At 30.6% G+C, this 20,509-nt stretch overlaps 2 protein-coding genes and 1 long non-coding RNA gene across 3 annotated transcripts; 2 read left to right on the top strand and 1 right to left on the bottom strand.

Moving 5' to 3' along the window:
• The first annotated feature begins 7,039 nt into the window (after positions 1 to 7,039).
• Positions 7,040 to 7,742, top strand: LOC131000059 (60S ribosomal protein L12-1). The gene has a single exon (XM_057925819.1). It carries the CDS (start codon positions 7,128 to 7,130, stop codon positions 7,626 to 7,628), a length of 501 nt encoding a protein of 166 aa, XP_057781802.1. The 5' UTR covers positions 7,040 to 7,127; the 3' UTR covers positions 7,629 to 7,742.
• A 5,055-nt stretch (positions 7,743 to 12,797) lies between these two features.
• Positions 12,798 to 14,994, bottom strand: LOC131000058 (uncharacterized). The gene is made up of 2 exons (XR_009093645.1): positions 13,507 to 14,994; positions 12,798 to 13,465 (listed from the first exon to the last, which is right to left on the bottom strand). It is a non-coding gene; the product is annotated as an uncharacterized LOC131000058 (long non-coding RNA).
• A 4,344-nt stretch (positions 14,995 to 19,338) lies between these two features.
• Positions 19,339 to 20,009, top strand: LOC131000057 (uncharacterized). The gene has a single exon (XM_057925817.1). It carries the CDS (start codon positions 19,463 to 19,465, stop codon positions 19,838 to 19,840), a length of 378 nt encoding a protein of 125 aa, XP_057781800.1. The 5' UTR covers positions 19,339 to 19,462; the 3' UTR covers positions 19,841 to 20,009.
• Positions 20,010 to 20,509: the final 500 nt, after the last annotated feature.

Raw genomic sequence — 20,509 nt, 5'->3', positions numbered from 1 at the left:
ACAAAACACTTTGCAAGTTAAATAATTGAATAAAGAGTATACGACATTAAATTAATTGAGAATACGAACCAAGTTAAAGTTAATCCATGTTGCAAGACAATGGGCATGTATCTCTTCATTAATTAGTTGCTGAGAGAATGAAATATAACTTAGTTAATCTATTTTTTTTTCTTTTTTACAAATTAATTAAAGTTAATGCACTGAAAAAAGCAACTTTATCCGTACGCGCATTAATTTTGACGCACTAAATGTAACTTATATTGGTAGTTGGTCTAATTTATTTGTTAGTTTAGGCTTTTGATCCAATTATAATATACTCGCTCCATCTATGTAGTCTTGGTTAGGGGTGAATACTAGTTTTAATAAAATTGTTATAAGTAAAAATAAAAATATAATTTATAGTTAAATATATATGAGAAGGTAGGATGTGATGTTTGAAAAAATGAAATTAAATGAGATTTTTTTTTGTGAACAAAAAAATGATAAGTATGACTTTTTTCATGGACACAAATGTTTCTTGCATAATAACTTTAGTGAAGGAGGTTCCGACAACATGAATTTGAAACATAAAAATAGATGACGATACTCTATTTATCGAAACTTCGATCTAACTTAAACTCGAACTAACTGAAACATGAAATATTCTTGTTGAAACAGAGTTTTTCGAACGTATTCTAGCAATGACGCAATAAAATCTTCTTGGTTTCCCATAACTGAATAAAAGAAAGAAGATTTCGTCTTCTAACAATGACACAACTTGACGTCTTCGATCCTCGTCGTCAGCTCTTGAACAATTTTCGGAGTACTCCTTCTTGTGTGGGTTTTTCGTCGAGTTTTATTTGGCATGCAGTGCGGATATATGGGCCTACTTTATACTCCCCGTTTTCCCATTTAACATGATCAATTTGCCATTTTGGAGTGTCCCGTTATAAATGACTTATTCTGAAAAAGGAAACACATTTATCTCACAAAAAGTTGTAAGCTTCACCACTTTATATCATTTTTATTTTTTAATCACTTTTTTTCTTAATAATCGTGCCCAAAAATAAGGAGTCATATTTAGTGGTACAGATGGAGTAATAAATTAGTAAGTTCTAATACTATCCTCATTAGACTTTATATTGCATATTCTCCGTAAAGTGTGATACACCATGTTTTTTATTACTCCATTTCAATGTCACCTTCAATTCAATATGTCACATTTCTTTATTTAGTCTTATCATTTCAATGTCACTTTCTAAAATAGAAGGTCAATAAATAACGTAACATGATTCACATGACTCATTATTTACATCATATGTCATTATGACTCGCACATAATTTTCACACATCTTAAGTTGCATGTGTTGTGGATGATTAAAAAAATAGAACTGATAGTATTATCACAAATGTTTAAATTTTTAAATTATATAAGATTATGTTTTTTGTTTTGTCGAAAAGAATTTAATTTTTGGAAGACATACCAAATTGATTCATAAGAATTATTTTCATCAAATTTTCTTTTATAGAATATAAAGTTTCGTTTCCTATCATTTTCTTTATCTTGGGACATATTTTCAACAAGCAAGTTGCTTTTGTTTCGTATACGAACCAACTTCTTTCTTGTAACTAGCGTAAGGTACAAAAATAATTATTTTATCATTTTCTGGGAATAATAAATGTTACACATACAAACGAAAATGAAAATATATAATAAAACAAGGATTTTTGCATGAATGAAAAATTAACAAGGTATAATCGCGTCATTCATATGGAATCACAAAAATCTAAACAATGGACGTTAATGATGCTTGAAGTGGAGAATTCAATTTCAAATTTTCATATTTTACTATAGTATAACTCTCATTTAACATGATTTTTCTGATGCATTTTTTTAATTAAAAAAAATAAAATAAAAAATCGAGTTGAACATTTAAAGTGTGTTATAGGCTAGCATCATTAAAATATAAAAACATGTCAAATAAGAAACAATTAATTGACAATATTTTTAGAAATTTTGTGTCAGACCGTCTGATATGATCGTTGAATATATATATACAAGCGCAACAAAAATACCAACAATGTTTCAAGTAAATAATGAGATAATTCTGTGTGAGACACAATAGCATATGCTATAAAAAATGAGTTATGTGAAATATTTTGTTATATATTAGTAATTTTTTTTCATTTTAGTAAGAACTTGTGAAATGAAACTTTCAAATAAGGAAATGTGACTTATTGAAGTGAGATAAGGAAGTAGTATTAAATATGTTCTTCAAGAAAAAAGAAAACAAAGTACTCCCTCCGTCCCAGATGAAATGTCCTGTTTTCCTTTTTGGGCTGTCCCAAACGAAATGTCATGTTTCCTTTTTTGGCAATACACTCTCTCTATACTTAATATTTAAATAATTTCCACCAACCCACTTTATCTACTTTATACACATTTCTTAATCTCTGTGCCGAAAAGAAATAGGACATTTCGTTTGGGACGGAGGGAGTATTTTATATGCGAACATGTGGGGTTCAAACTCAAAAGTATATTTAAATATTTTCAAATCGAACAAAATCTTACAGATTCTTCCCTACATTCGGAGATTGTATAATACACAATTAATATTAAATATTTTGATCCTCTCAAATTAAAATATATATATATATATATATATATATATATATATATATATATATATATATATATTAAAGATTTTGATAAGCATGATGCTATCTTTTGTCCTTATGAGTTATGAGTAAAAACTTAGTTCTTGATAACATGTCATTAGTATATATTTTATATTTTATGTGAACACCAATTACATTTAGCATATACTAATATTATATTTTTTTCGTTTTGTATATTTAGTTTAATTATAATTATTCATAAATTATTATTGAAATAAATTAATTTTATAAATTATATATATAGATATCAAAACTCGATTTGTCCATTTTCCCAATTGCCTTCAAATAATTAATAAAATGAATAAATCGAGCTTTGATTTTTAAGTAATTAATAATCTTAATAACAATTTATAATGTACTAGTGTAAAAATGTATACAACAAAATGATAACGGTAACGTGGCTCAAACATGATCGGTGCTCGCATAAAGTGCATATTTCATTTTAGTTATTTTTTAATGAAGATGTTATCACGTTACATACTTGAAAATTATAAATAAAAGAATATGCTAAAGCATAATATTTTTTACTAAGCCCTAAATATTTTTCTTCGTTTGCTTTATTTCCTATTTTATTTTTCTTTATTGGGTGGGGGACTAAATAGGCTTTCGTTTTCACGACATAAAATTGGGAAATAAAATAATAAAAATTTATGGACCATAAAACGTGCAAAGTTGTGTCTCTCCTTCACCATTTTGTGATATGATATGATGTGTATGCGTTCATCACTTATGTTCTCATCTTGAAACTAAAAATCAAGACTACTTATCCTCAAAAAAAGGAAAAAAGAAGAAGACGACAAAAAAAAGGAAAAAGAAAAAAATAGAAAGGATGAAAGATATAAAAGAAATTATCAAATTAAGAAGACTACATGTATAAAGTCGTAGCTGACACTCCCAAAGCATTTAGGAAAGAGCTTAGATTAAATTGTATTATTGATTCGAGTTTAAATTATTTGAAGGATAAGTCAATCGGAAATAATTTATTTTGCTATTATGAAAGTGCGTGGTTTACAAGTCCTTATATATCTATAGTATCCTTACTTTCAATGAGGGAAATGGTTCGAGTTTTTTATATACTAAAATATTAGTCATTTACCAAAAATATCACGATCTTATATATCATTGATAAAGATACTATCACAATGTTTGATCCAGAAATAAGGCGAAGACCCTCTGCATCAATGTTACAAAGCTCAAATCAAGGTCAACGTCTATTCTATAAACAAGATGAAAATTCTCGACATTAATATCATAGAGCTCAAAGATAAAGTCTAAGAAGACCAGAGGCAAATTTATCCAACAAATCTCAGAGTGTACTCAAAGACCATTCAAGAATCAACTTGAATAGAAATTGTGAGGATCGAAAAGTGATATCCGACAAATCTCAAAGTCTACTCAAAGACCATCCTAAAATACACAATTTTGTATTTATTGAATTAAATACATAAATTTGTATTTACAGTACTATAGAACTCATCAATTTTACACACACACAAATATATATATATATATATATATATATATATATATATATATAGGAAGAGGTTCTAATAAAAACATCTGTTAAAATGAGGACTAGGAACCTAATCTTGACCTTTTAAATATTAGATCTAAAGGTTAGGATTTAGTCAACAAAAGAAACTGTGCATTTATTATATTTTACTGTGCAATTAAAAAATATGCAATTTATGCAATTGAAACCAATAATGCAAAATACTCAAGCAAATCAAAATTGTGCATCTATGCAATTGAAACTGTGCATCTATGCAATCGAAATTGTGCATCTGTAGTTTAATCTCAGCCCTCTATTTTATTTAAATCAATGGTTTTAAATTGGTTCCTAGTTTTCATCTTAAGAGGGGTTTTTATATTAACCCTACCCTATATATATATATATATATATATATATATATATATATATATTAGAGGAATTTTACATGAAATTATTATATAAAAGTTTTTATCTTCTCTCAACCGTTAAGTTTCTTTCTTAATTCTTTCTTTCTTTCTTTTTGAAATTCCCATGACTCGGTATATTCTATTGAAATAATTGCATGAGATATATAGCACCTTAATAATTGGTCGAAAAGAATAATTGCAAATTTGACAAGTCTAAATTATTCACTGGCACCTACTATCATTTTTAGATAAGAATATTTCAATTGACTAAATTTTATTTGCTCTTGATTCAATCTATATCTATGTAATACATTATTGGATCAACTAATTTTAATTTTGTGTTTCTTGTTTAGATCCATAATTTATTTTTACCATTGGGCAATGATTTGTGGCATAAAACCTTGTTTCTTAATGTAGTAAATTGAATTTCAGTTTATGTACCTCGCTGCATTTTTAATTTGGTTGTAATATTTATTATAACATGCTTGATGTGATGGGACGAAGAAGATAATGAAATGATGATTGTTATATCCATTCAATTCCTTTGTTTGATAGTATATATATTTTTTTTCTTAATGAAAATAGTCATTTCTTTTGTCTACTATGATATTAGTCATTTTATTTTCAATATTTGTCATTCTATTTCCTCCTTCATTATATGTGAACAAAATATTCAAAATTGAATAGTCAAACCTATCAAAATTGAAATAATATTAAAACACAATTTTTTTTTCAATTTTTTTGGTTATCTTCGATTTGATTTTTTCTAAAAAAACAAAACTAAAAAATTGAATTATATTATATAGTAGTAATATGTATTAGTACTGATTGATATGAATATTTTGCTACTTATGAAGATCATGATTCGGTAATTTATTGTTGATTTTAGTTGATATTTGCATGTTATTTAGATGGGAGATGAATAAAATATACTCCATCCGTCGTTGAAAATATGTTCTAAGGGAGGATTAATAAAATATACTCCATATGCACGGCACATCCATTTTAATAAAATCCAACAAAGGTTCATCAATCTCAATTAAAATTCATTAATTATAATTAGAATTTAATTAAGACAAATGTACCCTGCACTCAAATATATTAAAGTGTATCTCAGTTGAGAATATGTTCTTCAACAAATTAATGTTCAATAGTCTTTATCTTGGACCGAATATGTGACACTTCAAATAATAGTAGATGTTTGATTATAATTATTCTGCATTCACTTTGAAGGTGAAGTGAAGCTCAAAGCTCCCTTTTCCCTACTTTTATGGCCACATTCATAAACTAATACACACTCGTTGGATTGTTGTAATAAATAATTAGTACAAAAAGAAAAGAAAAGGTTTTACACGTATACCCTTAGAGCTCGTTTGATACATGGTATGAGATAAATTGTGATATATTTAATTGAAATGTATTTTATGACATGCTGTATTAATATTATATTTTATAGAATGTATTAAAATATTTATCAAATAATGTTAGTATTTAATATGATGTATTAAAATTATATAAAGTTAATAATAAGTATAACTATGATTTGTATTATGTATACCACATTCATAAGGGGTATATAGAATTACTTGAATCTATATAATATTTTCAGGCTTTTAATTTATAAAGAATCTTGCGTTATGTACCAACCAAACAAAATATATATTATACACCATAATAACTTGTATCAAATGAGTTTTTCATATTTGTTTTATGACCCAAAAGATATGCCTAGTTGCCTACTATATATTAATTTAGCTCTTTAAAAATCAACATATCAATTTAAGGCAGGAAATACCATTTGTCAGATTCTTTATTACTAGATCATTCATATAGTAATTTTTGCAAAATGTATTAAGCAAAGGGTCACTTGTATGTAAATTCACAAAATTTTATTTTATTTTTTGAATATTTTTAACAAATTTTTTATTTTGCATAGTAATTCGCCATCTATAAATTTCTTCTTAATATTTTCATAGTGACAAAATTCGGTCAAATTTCTTTTTTTCCAAAACCCTGCAAGATTACTAATATTAGTAAAAAAAAAAAATACCCAACCATCAATTAATAGATTAGATTTCATTAGATTACCCTTTGTTGAAGAAATGAAGGTCCAATCATAAGTGATTACCACGTAATTTGGCCGGACTTTTTCCACGGCGGGAACGTTAAAAAGAAATTTACAGGTGATGGTTTATTATACAAAATAAAAAAAATCACGAGAAACATTCGAAAAAATGAAACTTCGTGAATTTACATGCAATTAATCCTTAAACAAATAATACAAAATTGAAAATAAATTATTTGTCGAAACTAAAAACTGCAAATTAACACTTTAATTAATTGATGCGCTATACTGGGGGATTAATTTATGAAAAACTCTAAATAAAATTGAAAAAATCTAGACGATGCTAAAATAAATTCTACTGTTTGATCCATTTGGGCCTTCTTATGGGCCATATTTGATTCAGAGGCCCAATCCATTCAATCCCCGCCAAAAACCCTAGGTTATAATCCTCATAATCTCCCCATTTCCAGTTTCCTCCTCTCACAATCAGAAGCCGCCGCCGACAATGCCGCCGAAGTTCGATCCCTCTCAGGTCGTCGACGTCTACGTCCGCGTCACCGGCGGAGAGGTCGGCGCCGCCAGCTCTCTGGCACCGAAGATCGGGCCGCTCGGCCTCTCCCCGAAGAAAATCGGTGAAGACATTGCTAAAGAGACAGCCAAGGACTGGAAGGGCCTCCGCGTAACCGTGAAGCTCACCGTCCAGAACCGTCAGGCGAAGGTCACCGTCGTTCCCTCCGCCGCGGCGCTCGTCATCAAGGCGCTCAAAGAGCCGGAGCGCGACCGGAAGAAGACGAAGAACATCAAGCACAATGGAAACATCTCCCTCGACGACGTCATTGAGATCGCGAAGGTGATGAGTCCGCGCTCCATGGCCAAGGACTTGTCCGGCACCGTCAAGGAGATCTTAGGCACCTGCGTCTCTGTTGGCTGCACTGTCGACGGAAAGGATCCCAAGGATCTGCAGCAGGAGATCTCAGATGGTGACGTCGAGATCCCGGAGAATTGAGCTAGATCAGGTTAAGTTCGTATACTTTTTTAATTTAATCTGATTATTTTGGAGGAAACGATTATGATGATGAATTTTTGATGTGCTATTAATGGTAATAGTATTATTACTTTACTGGATTATGCTCTCAAGAATTTTGTGTTTATGCATTGCTTGATTGTGGTTGAATGAATTGAACGAGCTTTATACGTCCCAAACATGAATTTTTGGGGTTCAATTTAAATTCACGTTAAGCTTTAGTTGTGTTTGAGGAATTGAGCATAAACAGGTTAACCTATAAATCTTTGCATCAACTTTAATCTTATTTCGACATTAGATGAGCTGAAACAAATGTTGCAAGATTTGGCATTTCTTTATTTGAACAAATTAGATTAATGAATTGATCACCTTCAGTAGCATGTTCCAAATTGCTGCATTTTTGTAAAATCTATACATAAAGAGAAATGTTATATGAACACCTTATGTCTAAGTTATCTATTTTACTTTATACATTTATTTTTATTCTAATATCTCCCATCTTTGTTATTGGTATTTTTAATTTTATAGATTACATAAAAATCAAAACTTAATTTGTTGTTTTTGTTAATTATATTTGAAGTTTAATTGGAAAACGATGGCTGCATATGGTAAATGGCATCTTGTTTTTATGCTGTCTTGTATGTTTTTATTTGATATTATTGATGATTGATGGAAATGATTAGTTTCTTCATTCCTCACCATTTTAATCCAATGAAAAATTTTCACTTTTGTTGGCGATGATGGTGTCTTTATCAGTTATCTGATTTCTAGGAGATAAGGTGATATAGGTCAACATTCATTTGCAAAAGCAATTATTAGGGCCAATAGTGCCAAAATATTCAAAATATTATCACTTATTTTTTTATTTTAAAAATTAATTTAAAATTCTTTTTTCATATACATAAACTTTCATTTGTTTTATATTTTGCACACGGTGAATATTTCTGAGAAATAAATATTAAGATAGAATTTGAAATTATCTACGTGGCTTAAATGAAGAAATAAATGTTAAGATAGAAATTGAAATTATCTATATGGTTTAAATGAAAGTCTTCCAAAATTATGTAGCAAGACATTAGGTAGATTCCACTACAAAAATGATTTGTCAATCATTTACTCAAAATATTTATTGCGTGTAAAATTAGAAAGAAAGAAAAATTTGTATATTTAGAACTACAAAAATAATTGTCAATCATTTGCTCAAAATATTCATTGTGTAAAATCACATAGAAAGAAAAATTTGTATATTTAAAAGCGTTCCATGTGCAAAATCAGAAATTTGTGAAATTTCATATATTTTTTATGCTATTAATACGGTAATATATTGCTCCTTTTGTCAATAAATGAGTTTATAAATAAAATGATAGAAGTGAACTATTTTTTTAAGTGATGAATAGAGTATTATATTACGTCTTGTTTTTTGATGAAATCTACCAATGGCGTACACATCTCTTCGATAAATTCTTCTAAAGAAACTCAGTTATATAATTTACACTTTTAAACTAACAAACGTAAATGTCGATTAAGGCACTGCCATATTATGTTTAGTTTGCACTATCGCACTCCCACAAATAAAAAATTAAAGATAAAATTATGCATAAAACATTAAACTCCTCCAAAAAAAAAAACATGAAATAAAAAGAAAACTGCTGAAAAAAAAGTTAAGCAGTGTATAAAGAGTTGGACTTTGCTACATAAGACCTGGGCTGGGCATATTTAAATTAGGCCCAACTCTAACAAATTTTCTGTGTGGGTTATGTGATTTGACTCTGATAATAAAGACTATAAATCGAATTTCAGAGAGAGAGAGAGAGAGACTATGAAATCGAATTTGAGAGAGAGAGAGTGATAGCTTTTCTACTATTTTTAGGAAATCATGTACTATTAATGATTAGAATTTGAAAATTTTTGATTTTACAAATTTGTTACTTTTTTATACTATTATTTAATTATTGGAACAATAAATTTCAGTAAAATAAGTACCATATTACCAAAAAAAATATAGGCTACTTTATTAAATTAATCAGGATTTTTTCAAAATATTAAATACTAGGCCGAACCAATTTATATATGAAAAGAGTATTTCAAAAAATCTAGTATAGTATAATATTCAAACTGTATAAGTTGGTTGTATTTACCCTCTTTATAAGAATAAATGACTTAAGTAGTAATTTGAATTTCTCTTATTTTCTAATTTTAAGAAAAAGAAAAAAAAAAGTTACTCATATCTAAATGTGTAAAATAAAACAAAAAAGATGTGGATAGGAATAAATGAGGGATGACAGCTGGCCGCTGACCATTGGGTGGTCGGCTGTGTATTAAGGCATCCACAATAGTGATTTGATATTAACATCTATTTCAATTTAAATGTTTTTAAAACTTCTAGTGATGCTTCCTCAAATTTAACTATTACTATTTACGAATATAATAATACTCATAAATTAATAGTACTAAATTTACTAAAAATATTAAATCCAAACTCGAATAATATTAAATTAATAGTACTAATTAGTAAATTGAACCCCGTCTTACTAACTAAAGCCAAGTAAAAGATTAAAAAAATTAGAGCCAACTAATCACTCACAATAATGAATAATTGAATATTAATAATTACATGATTTTGGATACATGTAACTCCCACATTCGAAGTCATGCATGTCCCATATCTTGAAAAAAGCATATTAATAAAAAATATATATTAAATCAGCACCACAAGTTTAGAAATTATTGAAAAACTTTTTAGGTGTAAGACAGATAAATTTACCTGGCAAAGCAATTCATACCCTTCATTATCTTACAAAATGACAACGCAACAGTGCCTCAATTTAAAATCAATTTAAAATTATATATACAGACGATTAATTAACAACTCGACAGTAGTTTATAAGCTTAATAAATAATATTATCTGATAATCATTAGTGAAGAGCCTAAGATAACATTAACAACTAATCGCTTCACTTTATTGATAAGTAAGTTTGAATTTGCTGTATTTCTCATACATGCGCATATGGGAACAGGCATATTCAATCTACATCTTTTTCATAGATGAAATATTTTATTGATAATATTAATTGAGTGCTAATCCAATTATGCCACCTAAGACGAAAATTAAATATGGAGAAATAAGTATGAGTTGGTAATCTATTTATAAAGAATAAAAGAAATGATAATAATAAAATAAAATAATTTTGAGGCGTTATAGAAGTTTTCTTATAATTATATGTTCAAAATTTGAGGGCAATTTTTCAAAGGCTATTATACAGATAGCATATTTTGTTGATATATTATAAATAAGTCGAATGGAAACGAGAAGAATTAAATTGAAATCCAATAAATTTCAACTAATATATGCACAACAAGTTCAATAACTAATACTACTAATAGAAATTTCAACTAATATATATATGCACAACGACGTAATGAAAGCAGATTTGAGGGCAAGAATTGGGAGATCAATGACGTGATCGAAGAAGTGAAAGTGATGATGTGGAGTTGGAACAAGATTTTTGGACTACTTGCTAAGGAAATTAGTTCTCAAGCTTGGTTCTCTTGTGTATTTCCTCTTGCTCTTGTGTAATTTGGTGGTACCTCTGGTACCATTTTCTCTTCTAATAAATTTCTTTTTCTGATCAAAAAAAAAGAAAAAGAAAAACTAATACTACGTGGTAATTAAAAAATAATCATATGGTGTGTTTACTTTGATGAAAAATGAGAAAATATATATTTTCATAATTTTTTCATCATTTTCACATGTTTAGTATGATTGAAAATTTTCTTCGGATATTTAATAAAAAAATGAGAGAAAAATATTTTGCTTAGAATTATACCACTCTAGAGTTTAATTTCTAATATGTTTCTTTCTTTGATAGTATTAATTCAGTTCCCAAACCAATATTCAGACACATGAATTAATATAAAAATTTATTATGGTTGTTTACTATACTTATCATCTAACTTTAAAATTTTAAATCACTGTCAGCCCATTCATACTTAACCAAAATTTGTGTATATATATTCAAACGGTAATAGTACATCCTAATTAATTAAATTTAATTAGAATTTATTAATTTTCAATTAAAATTACAATTAATAAAATTTAAAAAGAATTTATGCATCATGCATCATATTTTATGTTAACATTCATATCATTAAATGTCAATGAACAATGATTAAACCAATTTAATAGTATAATATTTCTCAATAAAGCATGATAAAAATAACATAAAAACGCAAAGAGCCAGTATTAGTGACGAGGGTGGGGCCGAGCAAGCGAAGAAGATGGCCACTAATCTACATTGGTCGGCTACTAATTTCCGATTAATTATTCTCTTAATTACTCTCATCTTCTTGTGGCGGCATTAAAATTGATTGTTTAAACTTGGGTCAATAGTGCTGTATGTCCCGAACTTTCAACGTTTTTTTTTTTATAAAATGTCTCAAATTTTTGTTTTTTCTTAGAAAATCTCGAATTTACAACAAAATGATCTGAACTTTTATTTTTCTCCTAAAAAATCTCTAACTTTCAGCGTTTTGTATAAAATATCATGCTACAAAAAATTTGGCGGTCGAGAGATAACTCTTCTCAAATTGATTGCAGTCAAATTGTGAATCTTATACTACTTAGAGGACATTTACTTTGAAGGATTAATCTTAATAAATAAAAATAATAAGGCTAATATCTTATTTAATTTATTAGATTAAAACTTTAAAATATTCCAAGACCCTTAATTTTTTATTTTTATTTTCATTTAAGTTAGTTTTGCTTGATTCTTATACCATTAAAGGAGTGAGATTGCAGTAATCCTATTTTTAAGGATAAAATACTCAATCATCCATTTTATGAATCATACAAAGTAAACACCTCATAAGTTGACTTTTTTGACGAAATAAGTAATCTTTCGATCACCAAAGTTTGTATAGCGGGACAATTATAAAAAAAATGGTGAAAATTCATGACTTTTTAGAGAAATAAAAATAAAAATTCAGAACATTTTATAAAATAACATTGGAAATTCGAAACACAAAACACTACTATTTAATCTTTAATTAATCCATGCAGTCTTGATCACATAACTTACCTCCTCCACCATAAATACCAAACACCTCTCATCACTCACACACTCACTCCCACCTTCACACACACACACACACACACACACACACACACACTAATTATATCATAATTAATTAATGACGAAGGATGTGGAAGCAGCGCCGCCGCCGGCGGAGTACTCCGCGAAGGACTACCACGACCCGCCCCCGGCGCCGCTGATCGACTTCGAGGAGCTGACAAAGTGGTCGTTCTACCGCGCGCTGGTGGCGGAGTTCGTGGCGACGCTGCTCTTCCTCTACGTGACGGTGCTCACCGTCATCGGCTACAAGAGCCAGAGCGCCACCGACGAGTGCGGCGGCGTGGGCATCCTGGGCATCGCGTGGGCCTTCGGCGGCATGATCTTCATCCTCGTGTACTGCACCGCCGGGATCTCCGGCGGCCACATCAACCCCGCCGTCACCTTCGGGCTCTTCCTGGGGCGGAAGGTGTCGCTCATCAGGGCGGTGATGTACATGGTGGCGCAGTGCCTCGGCGCCATCTGCGGCGTCGGGCTGGTCAAGGCCTTCCAGAAGTCATACTACAACCGCTACGGCGGCGGAGCGAATTCGCTCAGCGAAGGGTACAACAAGGGCACCGGCCTCGGCGCCGAGATAATCGGCACCTTCGTTCTCGTCTACACCGTCTTCTCCGCCACCGATCCCAAGAGGAGCGCTCGCGACTCCCATGTTCCGGTGAGTCCATCAACTTCTTCTTCTTCTTCTTCTTCTTCTTTCTTTTTTTTTTCTCTCTTTTTTTTCCTTTTCTACTTTTGACTATTGTTTTTCTGATTTTTTTTTAAATATTTAACACAATTATACTAAATTTTTTAAAAATATAATTATAATATTAATTTTACTGAAATTAAATATTCCCTCGGTGCCCCTATTAAGTGGTTCAAAATTTTTCGGCGCGAGAATTAAAGAAAATGTGTGAATTTGTTAAAACTGGTGGGGTCCATATTTTTTAAGGATTGAACTTTTCTTTTTGTGGAAATATGTCAGTTATAGTTAGAAGACTCAAAATGAAATACAAGCCACTTTTAGTGAAACGGAGAGAGAGTATGATTTTAGTAAAAAAAAGTGGTACTTCCGTTCGTGATTAATAAGTGGGATCTTTTCATGCTGTTATTCGCACATAATTAATATTTACAAAAAAATAATACTAATTTTACAAGTTTATTAATTATTAGTAAATTAATTGGTGGGTGTCTTTCTCCACTTTATAAGCATATCTTAGTATTTAATTCTTTAATATATATGTGCTCTTCCATACACATCGCATTAATTGTGGATTATTAATGCATTGATTTTGTTCACAGTGGAGTCCATAAATAGTTAAATATTAGGTTTTAGTAGAGAAAAATTTAGGTAAGTCTAAAATAAAGAAATATGATGATGTGACATTAATATAGAGTAGCACCACAGTGGATGCTTCAAATCCGATCAATAGTTTCTAATAATTAATTGGGCTAAGGTTTTTCTTTGGGTGTCTTGCTATCGGATCAAACCAGCCCAATGATTAACTTAATAAATTTTATATACATGACATGTATTGACGATACGATATTGTAACTGATGATAAATGAAGGTGTTGGCTCCGCTTCCAATTGGATTCGCGGTGTTCATGGTTCACCTGGCCACCATCCCGATCACCGGCACCGGCATCAACCCTGCTCGGAGCTTCGGCGCCGCCGTCATCTTCAACGACGACAAGGCCTGGGATGATCATGTAATTACTTCTTCTCATCTCTTTGTTCATTAATTCAATCTTCTCATATAAATAATAAATTAATGTGTATTTATATGATTATTATTAATATGTATTGTTGTATATTTGCAGTGGATATTCTGGGTTGGACCATTTATTGGAGCTGCGATTGCTGCATTATACCACGTTTACATTTTGAGGGCAGGAGCCTTCAAAGCTCTGGGATCATTCAGGAGCAACGCCTAATTATTGAATATTGTTATTTTATTATAATAATATTTACCAATGGCAATTGCGAATCTGCATGATCATCAAGCTGTAGATATTTAATTTTCTTCCCCATGTATTTGATTTCTTTTTTTTTTTTTTTGGTTTGCTTTATTTTACTTTTTTCGTTGTTGTAATTCAAGAAAAATGTTTGTGTATTTTTACACGTTGTTATCAGCTATCTCGTTTGGAATTTATGACATTTGGATCAAGATATGATATGGTGTAATCATCGAAGATATATGGTTACTATTGAAGAAGATATATATATAAGAGTAATGATACATATATAAAGTCTTCTCGATAATAAAAACAAAAAAATGACATATATAATGATGGAAGATGATTATTATTGCACAAGATAGTGTGTCCCGCTCCCTATAATTTTATAGAATTTGTCTTAATTATTTATCATGGGACGACAAATTATTCTCAGTTCTTCGATCACGAAGATTTACGGTAAATGTATTATCATGATATATAATAATATAAATGAATGCAACATCTGACTTCGAACCTATAGAGGCTGGAAATTTTATTTTATTTTTTCTACTTTTTTTAATACAGTTGCTTTTTTACGGCGAATGTAATAATTTTATACGTCATCGTAATGTTCTCAATTCTCATGATAAAATATATTTTTACGATAAAATATGGTTTTTACTTAATTATGAAGTGGTTTGATTACGTAATTTCCACCTAACCTTATTTGACATGAATAACAAAATGTCATGTATGTGTCGGCATAATTACGAAGGATGAATTACTATAATATTAAGAGGGTGGAATTAATTATTAATTATAACCCCATTAATGGTGTGTGTTGTTTATTCACTCACACAAATAGAGTATAATGGGATGAGGTTCATAGTCTTACAATTTTATGTATAATATTATTTTTATAAATATATATTTATTATAATAAATTATAATTTTTATTTAGAAAAATAAATTTATAAAAAAATATATACCATAACTTTGAATTTTAACCTATTATTAGCTAATAAAAGTAAAATTAAATGATAAAAATAATTATAAAATTAAATTAAATGTATAGAATTGAAATTAAGAAAAATAACTAAATCTCAAATATATAAAATGAATTAGTATTAGTAAATGTTATCCACAAGTCGACTTCCTTGGCATCAGAGACATGACAACTGTATTATCAAATTATTCCTTTCATTAAAAAAAATTAATGGCTATGATTCGAATTGTGAGTTGAAACTTGGAAAAAAGACGCACTAAAGTTAAATCTATACATTAAATTAAATAATCAACTAGTGCTTTATCCTAACAAAAAGTTTATAAATATACATACACATCATTAAATGTCATTTTCATAGAGTCATAACCTAATCCATCTTATCATGTCCTAGATTATTTATCCATTTTTCTGCAGCTAGTGATGGTTTAGCCATTCTGATTATACACTTTCCTCCTAAAAGAAAAAAATATTAAAATCATAAGATGATATTTTCATCAAGAGATAATTGCATAATGATCGAAGATGGTTATTAATGCATAAACTAAGGGTAATGACATATATAATTCAAATGATTTAATTGCACTCAACAGGTATCTAAAGCTTTAGGCTGTCCTGCATTTTTCCTTTTTGCTTTTGTCTTATGTTTGACGAGCTCTTTTTTGAGTCTCGGGCCCCTAGTTTGCGTTCTTGTGCTTTCAAGGGTCTTTTTTCTTTTTTCTTTTTATATAAAATCTCAATTATTAATAAATTGAAGTTGGAATCCTCTATTTGAAGAAACACATCATATGTCATCTAATCATATATATTAAAATAAAAGATTTTTTGGAGGTGTTCACCATCCGTCCATTACAGAATTTATAGTACACAACGATAAATTGACAAGGAAACGCAATTCAATTGATAAAACATTTTTTCTTCAATTATTAGCTCGGAGATTCGAATCATCACATGGAGTAAATGTGGAATCGTTATTAATCATTTTTTTAAATGAAAAAAAAGCTACAATGATATAAAGTTACATTACAAGTATAAAAATTTGAATTCGAAAAATCCCATCACTAATTTGTTATTTTTGAGAATGATCTTCATTTGATTTTTGTTGTTTACAAAAAATGAGACAATGGGCCTTTTATTGGGCCCACTTGCCATAGTGTTTGGACTTTAGCATCAGTGGGCTCTAATTCTGCCCAAACATTTCATACATTTAGATTTTTGTGTTTTTGGGAAATTTAAACATTTTTTCTTTGCAAGAAGAGAGTTGCATTAAAATTAAATTACTCAAGATCCAGAGTTACAACATTTAACAACTACAGTGTGTGAAAGGTCATATCTCCACACAATTAACACTTAATTCGATAAGTATGATGAATACCAATCACAAATTCTTGCTCTAAAAATTATAGGTTGCTAATCATATTATACCTATCTATATTATCAATAAAAAAACATTATTATCTATATAATATATACATGATGGGCTGTGACATTTAGCCTTAAGGGCCTTAATTCTGCCTAAACATTTCAAATTAAAGCTGCAATGTAACAGCCCGACTCCTGACTTGACGGCTGTCCCCACAGACCAATACGAGTCTTTTCTAGCATGTTTTGTCCTCACTCGCACGCTCCCTGATAAACTTCCCAGGGAGTCACCCATCCCGGAATTGCTCCAAGCCAAGCACGCTTAACCTTGGAGTTTCTTCCGTTTGGGCACCTGAAAAGAAGATGCATCTTATTGATATGAGTAGCCCAATCAAATCCTTTAAGCTTTCCTCGAATATGCAGTCCCATACCTGCATATTCTCGGAATCCCTCTCGTTCGGGTGTGTTCCGGTTTATCCCTGCGCCCCTCCGCTTGGAAGTCTTAACCAGAGCCGCTCTTTGTCCATGCCTCTTTGCACCGGCGATCACTCCGTACTTCGTCCCCAAGCGTCACATGCAATGGATAAAGAAAGGGGAAAAAATGTTGCAAGGGATAAAAACATTATAAAAATGTAAGTATGTTTACGTTGTTATTATAAGTATAGTAGCAGTTGAATGTTGGTAACATCATGTAATAATAATTGAAATATTTCTCTTAGAATTTACAATACATCCTTGAGTTGTGATCAGATTGCATTGTATGATTAAAACTATAGGAGAAAATAAAATTTCTCATATGTTCTAATTGAGACGAGAGATGTCAATTTAGCCCAAACCCGATCCGATAGGAGCAAGTGGGCTGGCTTTGGTCGAGCCACCCCATTCGAAGTGGACCCAATTTGGGCCTTTTCCATAGCCCAGGCCCGGCCTAAGACCCAACCTATTTTCTAATTAAACATTTATTTTGAACATTTATTCAACCAATATTTGCTCAAGAATCTTGTGACCATTGCTTAGAACTTGTGAAGCCTACCTACCAAATGAGCTTTGCTCTCTCTCTCTCTCTCTCTCTCTCTCTCACACACACACACACGTATATATGTGGGGAAGAGGAGGTAGTGATTTGTGGTATAGCATGCGTCACAACTTTGTAATAATGTGTGCATCCAAATAAAATGTAATAATTGTGAGGAATACACTTTGCTTTGCAAATGGTGCAGCAGTCACCTCTTATAATTGCATTCCACATCTAACATCCATTTTTTACTACACTTTGCTGATCCTTTAAGCTACGCAAACAACTTAGTTAATTCCCTTCTCCATAATTTATTATTATTATTTTATTAAGAGGATCATAATGGCATTCAAATTTAAGAAATATATATGCTTTATTTCGTTATTGCAAACAAGTTTCAATTAATCGAGTCTCATTTAATTATCACTATTTTATCCCTTATTTAATTATTTTAGTACGGTCAATATTACTATTTGTAAAATCAAACATGAAATGAAATTTCTAATACAATGGAGTACTTGATATTTTCTACAAGTGGGTTAGAGAAAGAGAGTTCGTTTCGTCTCATATTTTATATATACAAGAAAAGAATAAATATAATCAATAAAATGCTATTCTAACAAATTTGGGGATAATGATTTTGAAGACTCTTCAGGAGGAAGATTGAATGATACATAATGACATCTATATATAGTTTCCACTACTATTTATTCATTTGGGCACAATAGAATCTCTGATTAACCTACTTGAGTAGCATTTTAATTGGGATTAATTGCGAGTTGTTCAACCAAATATAATGTCAATGATTTACCTACTTGAGTAACACATTTAGTTGGACCAAATACATATTCTTGCTCTAACAATTTCAAAAATTCCTTTTATTATCATACACAAAACATTCAATGCAAAAACTTACGCCTTCAGTCCCAATTCAATATGCCATATGCCCATACGGTTTGGGCACAGATACTAAGAAACAAATAATTTATAATAAAATAGGAGAAATAAAGTCACTTCTTTTGAGGATATATTTGTTCAAAAAATAGGAGAAATAAATCAATATATTATTTTTTAAATGGAATGAGAGATAATTATGTATGAGTCACGATAACATTTGGTGTAAATAATGAGTAATGCGAGAATATTTGTTATGTATTGACTCTCTATTTTAGAAAGTGACCTGAACCCAAAGCAGAAACATACTAATTCGATTGTACCATGACATATATAAAAGAAGAGGAATATGGCACACAAAGTGTGACACCACTAACTTCAATTCCCAAAAGATTTTCAAATAAAGCCAACTCCCCCCCTCCTTTACAACCTATATATAAACCACAACTCCACATCCAAAAACACTCATCCAACCCTAAAAAACACACAACCAATGGCTCCATTATTCGCCTTGGTGTTCATCTCACTCCTCTCTCATTCCATCGGCGACGATCGGGCTCACGGCCTAAGCAGTGAGCCCCCCGTCGCGGTCTCCCCCGAGGCATTCGCATTTTTCAACCCGGGCCGAGCCAACCCGTGTGACTCATCACATTGTTCCACATTGCCCCTAGCAGCCACCGTGAAGTCGGCCCCGGCCCACGAGAGCCGGAGCCCCCCCAGCGGCGGCCACGGGCTGGGAGCCGGCGGCATTGCCGGCATTTCCCTAAGCTTCCTGTTCGTGGCCCTCGCCGGAATCGGAGGTTACCGAGTGATGAAGAAGCGGAAAGCTAACCTCCACAGAGCCAAATCGGAGCAGCTCGGCGAGGTTTGAGATGGAAGCAATTTGCACCATGCCATTTGCCTTCTAATATATGTAGTTGTGTAATTTTCTCTCTTCATAATTTAGTTTAGTAACATGGTGTAATCTTTTCTTACATATGAAATATTTTGACGACGACTTTCTACTTGTATGAAATTCTCTCCATCTAGTTTTCTTATCACATTTCTTTCTTCAATCTGAATTATTTGTATTTTGGAATAACTTTACGATTATTAGTTAGGATTCGTTATATCCTATTTAAGGTTAAAGTTATTTCTTAACATGCGATGTTTAATTCTTTAGTTAATAATTGGTTATTAGGATCAATTGTTTCATAATTGAGATTTAGTATATATAATAGTTTTCATTTTTATAATAAATATTACTATAAAGATACTTATACGAGTGAAAGACACTGAGTTATGGACTCCACTTTCTTCATTTTTTCAAACAATAGTTAGTCCAGTATTTTATATCCTCAACTTTCGTCATTTTCCAAAAAAATGTCACCAACTTTTAATTTTTTATTCAAGAACCCCAACCTTTCAACATTAAAAAAATGCTGTACAAAATCTGACGACAAATTAATGAGTCATCTCGTCTAATTTTTAGATAAAATGCCTTTTACACCTCATCCAAATAAAATGATATCGTTCCACATAAGAATTTATCGAGTTAACT

The sequence above is a fragment of the Salvia miltiorrhiza genome, chromosome 8, assembly GCF_028751815.1.
Source record: "Salvia miltiorrhiza cultivar Shanhuang (shh) chromosome 8, IMPLAD_Smil_shh, whole genome shotgun sequence".
In the NCBI taxonomy this organism is placed as follows: Eukaryota; Viridiplantae; Streptophyta; class Magnoliopsida; order Lamiales; family Lamiaceae; genus Salvia; species Salvia miltiorrhiza.
Note: the sequence above shows the minus strand (reverse complement) of the source record. Positions and strands in the feature narration are given on the sequence as shown.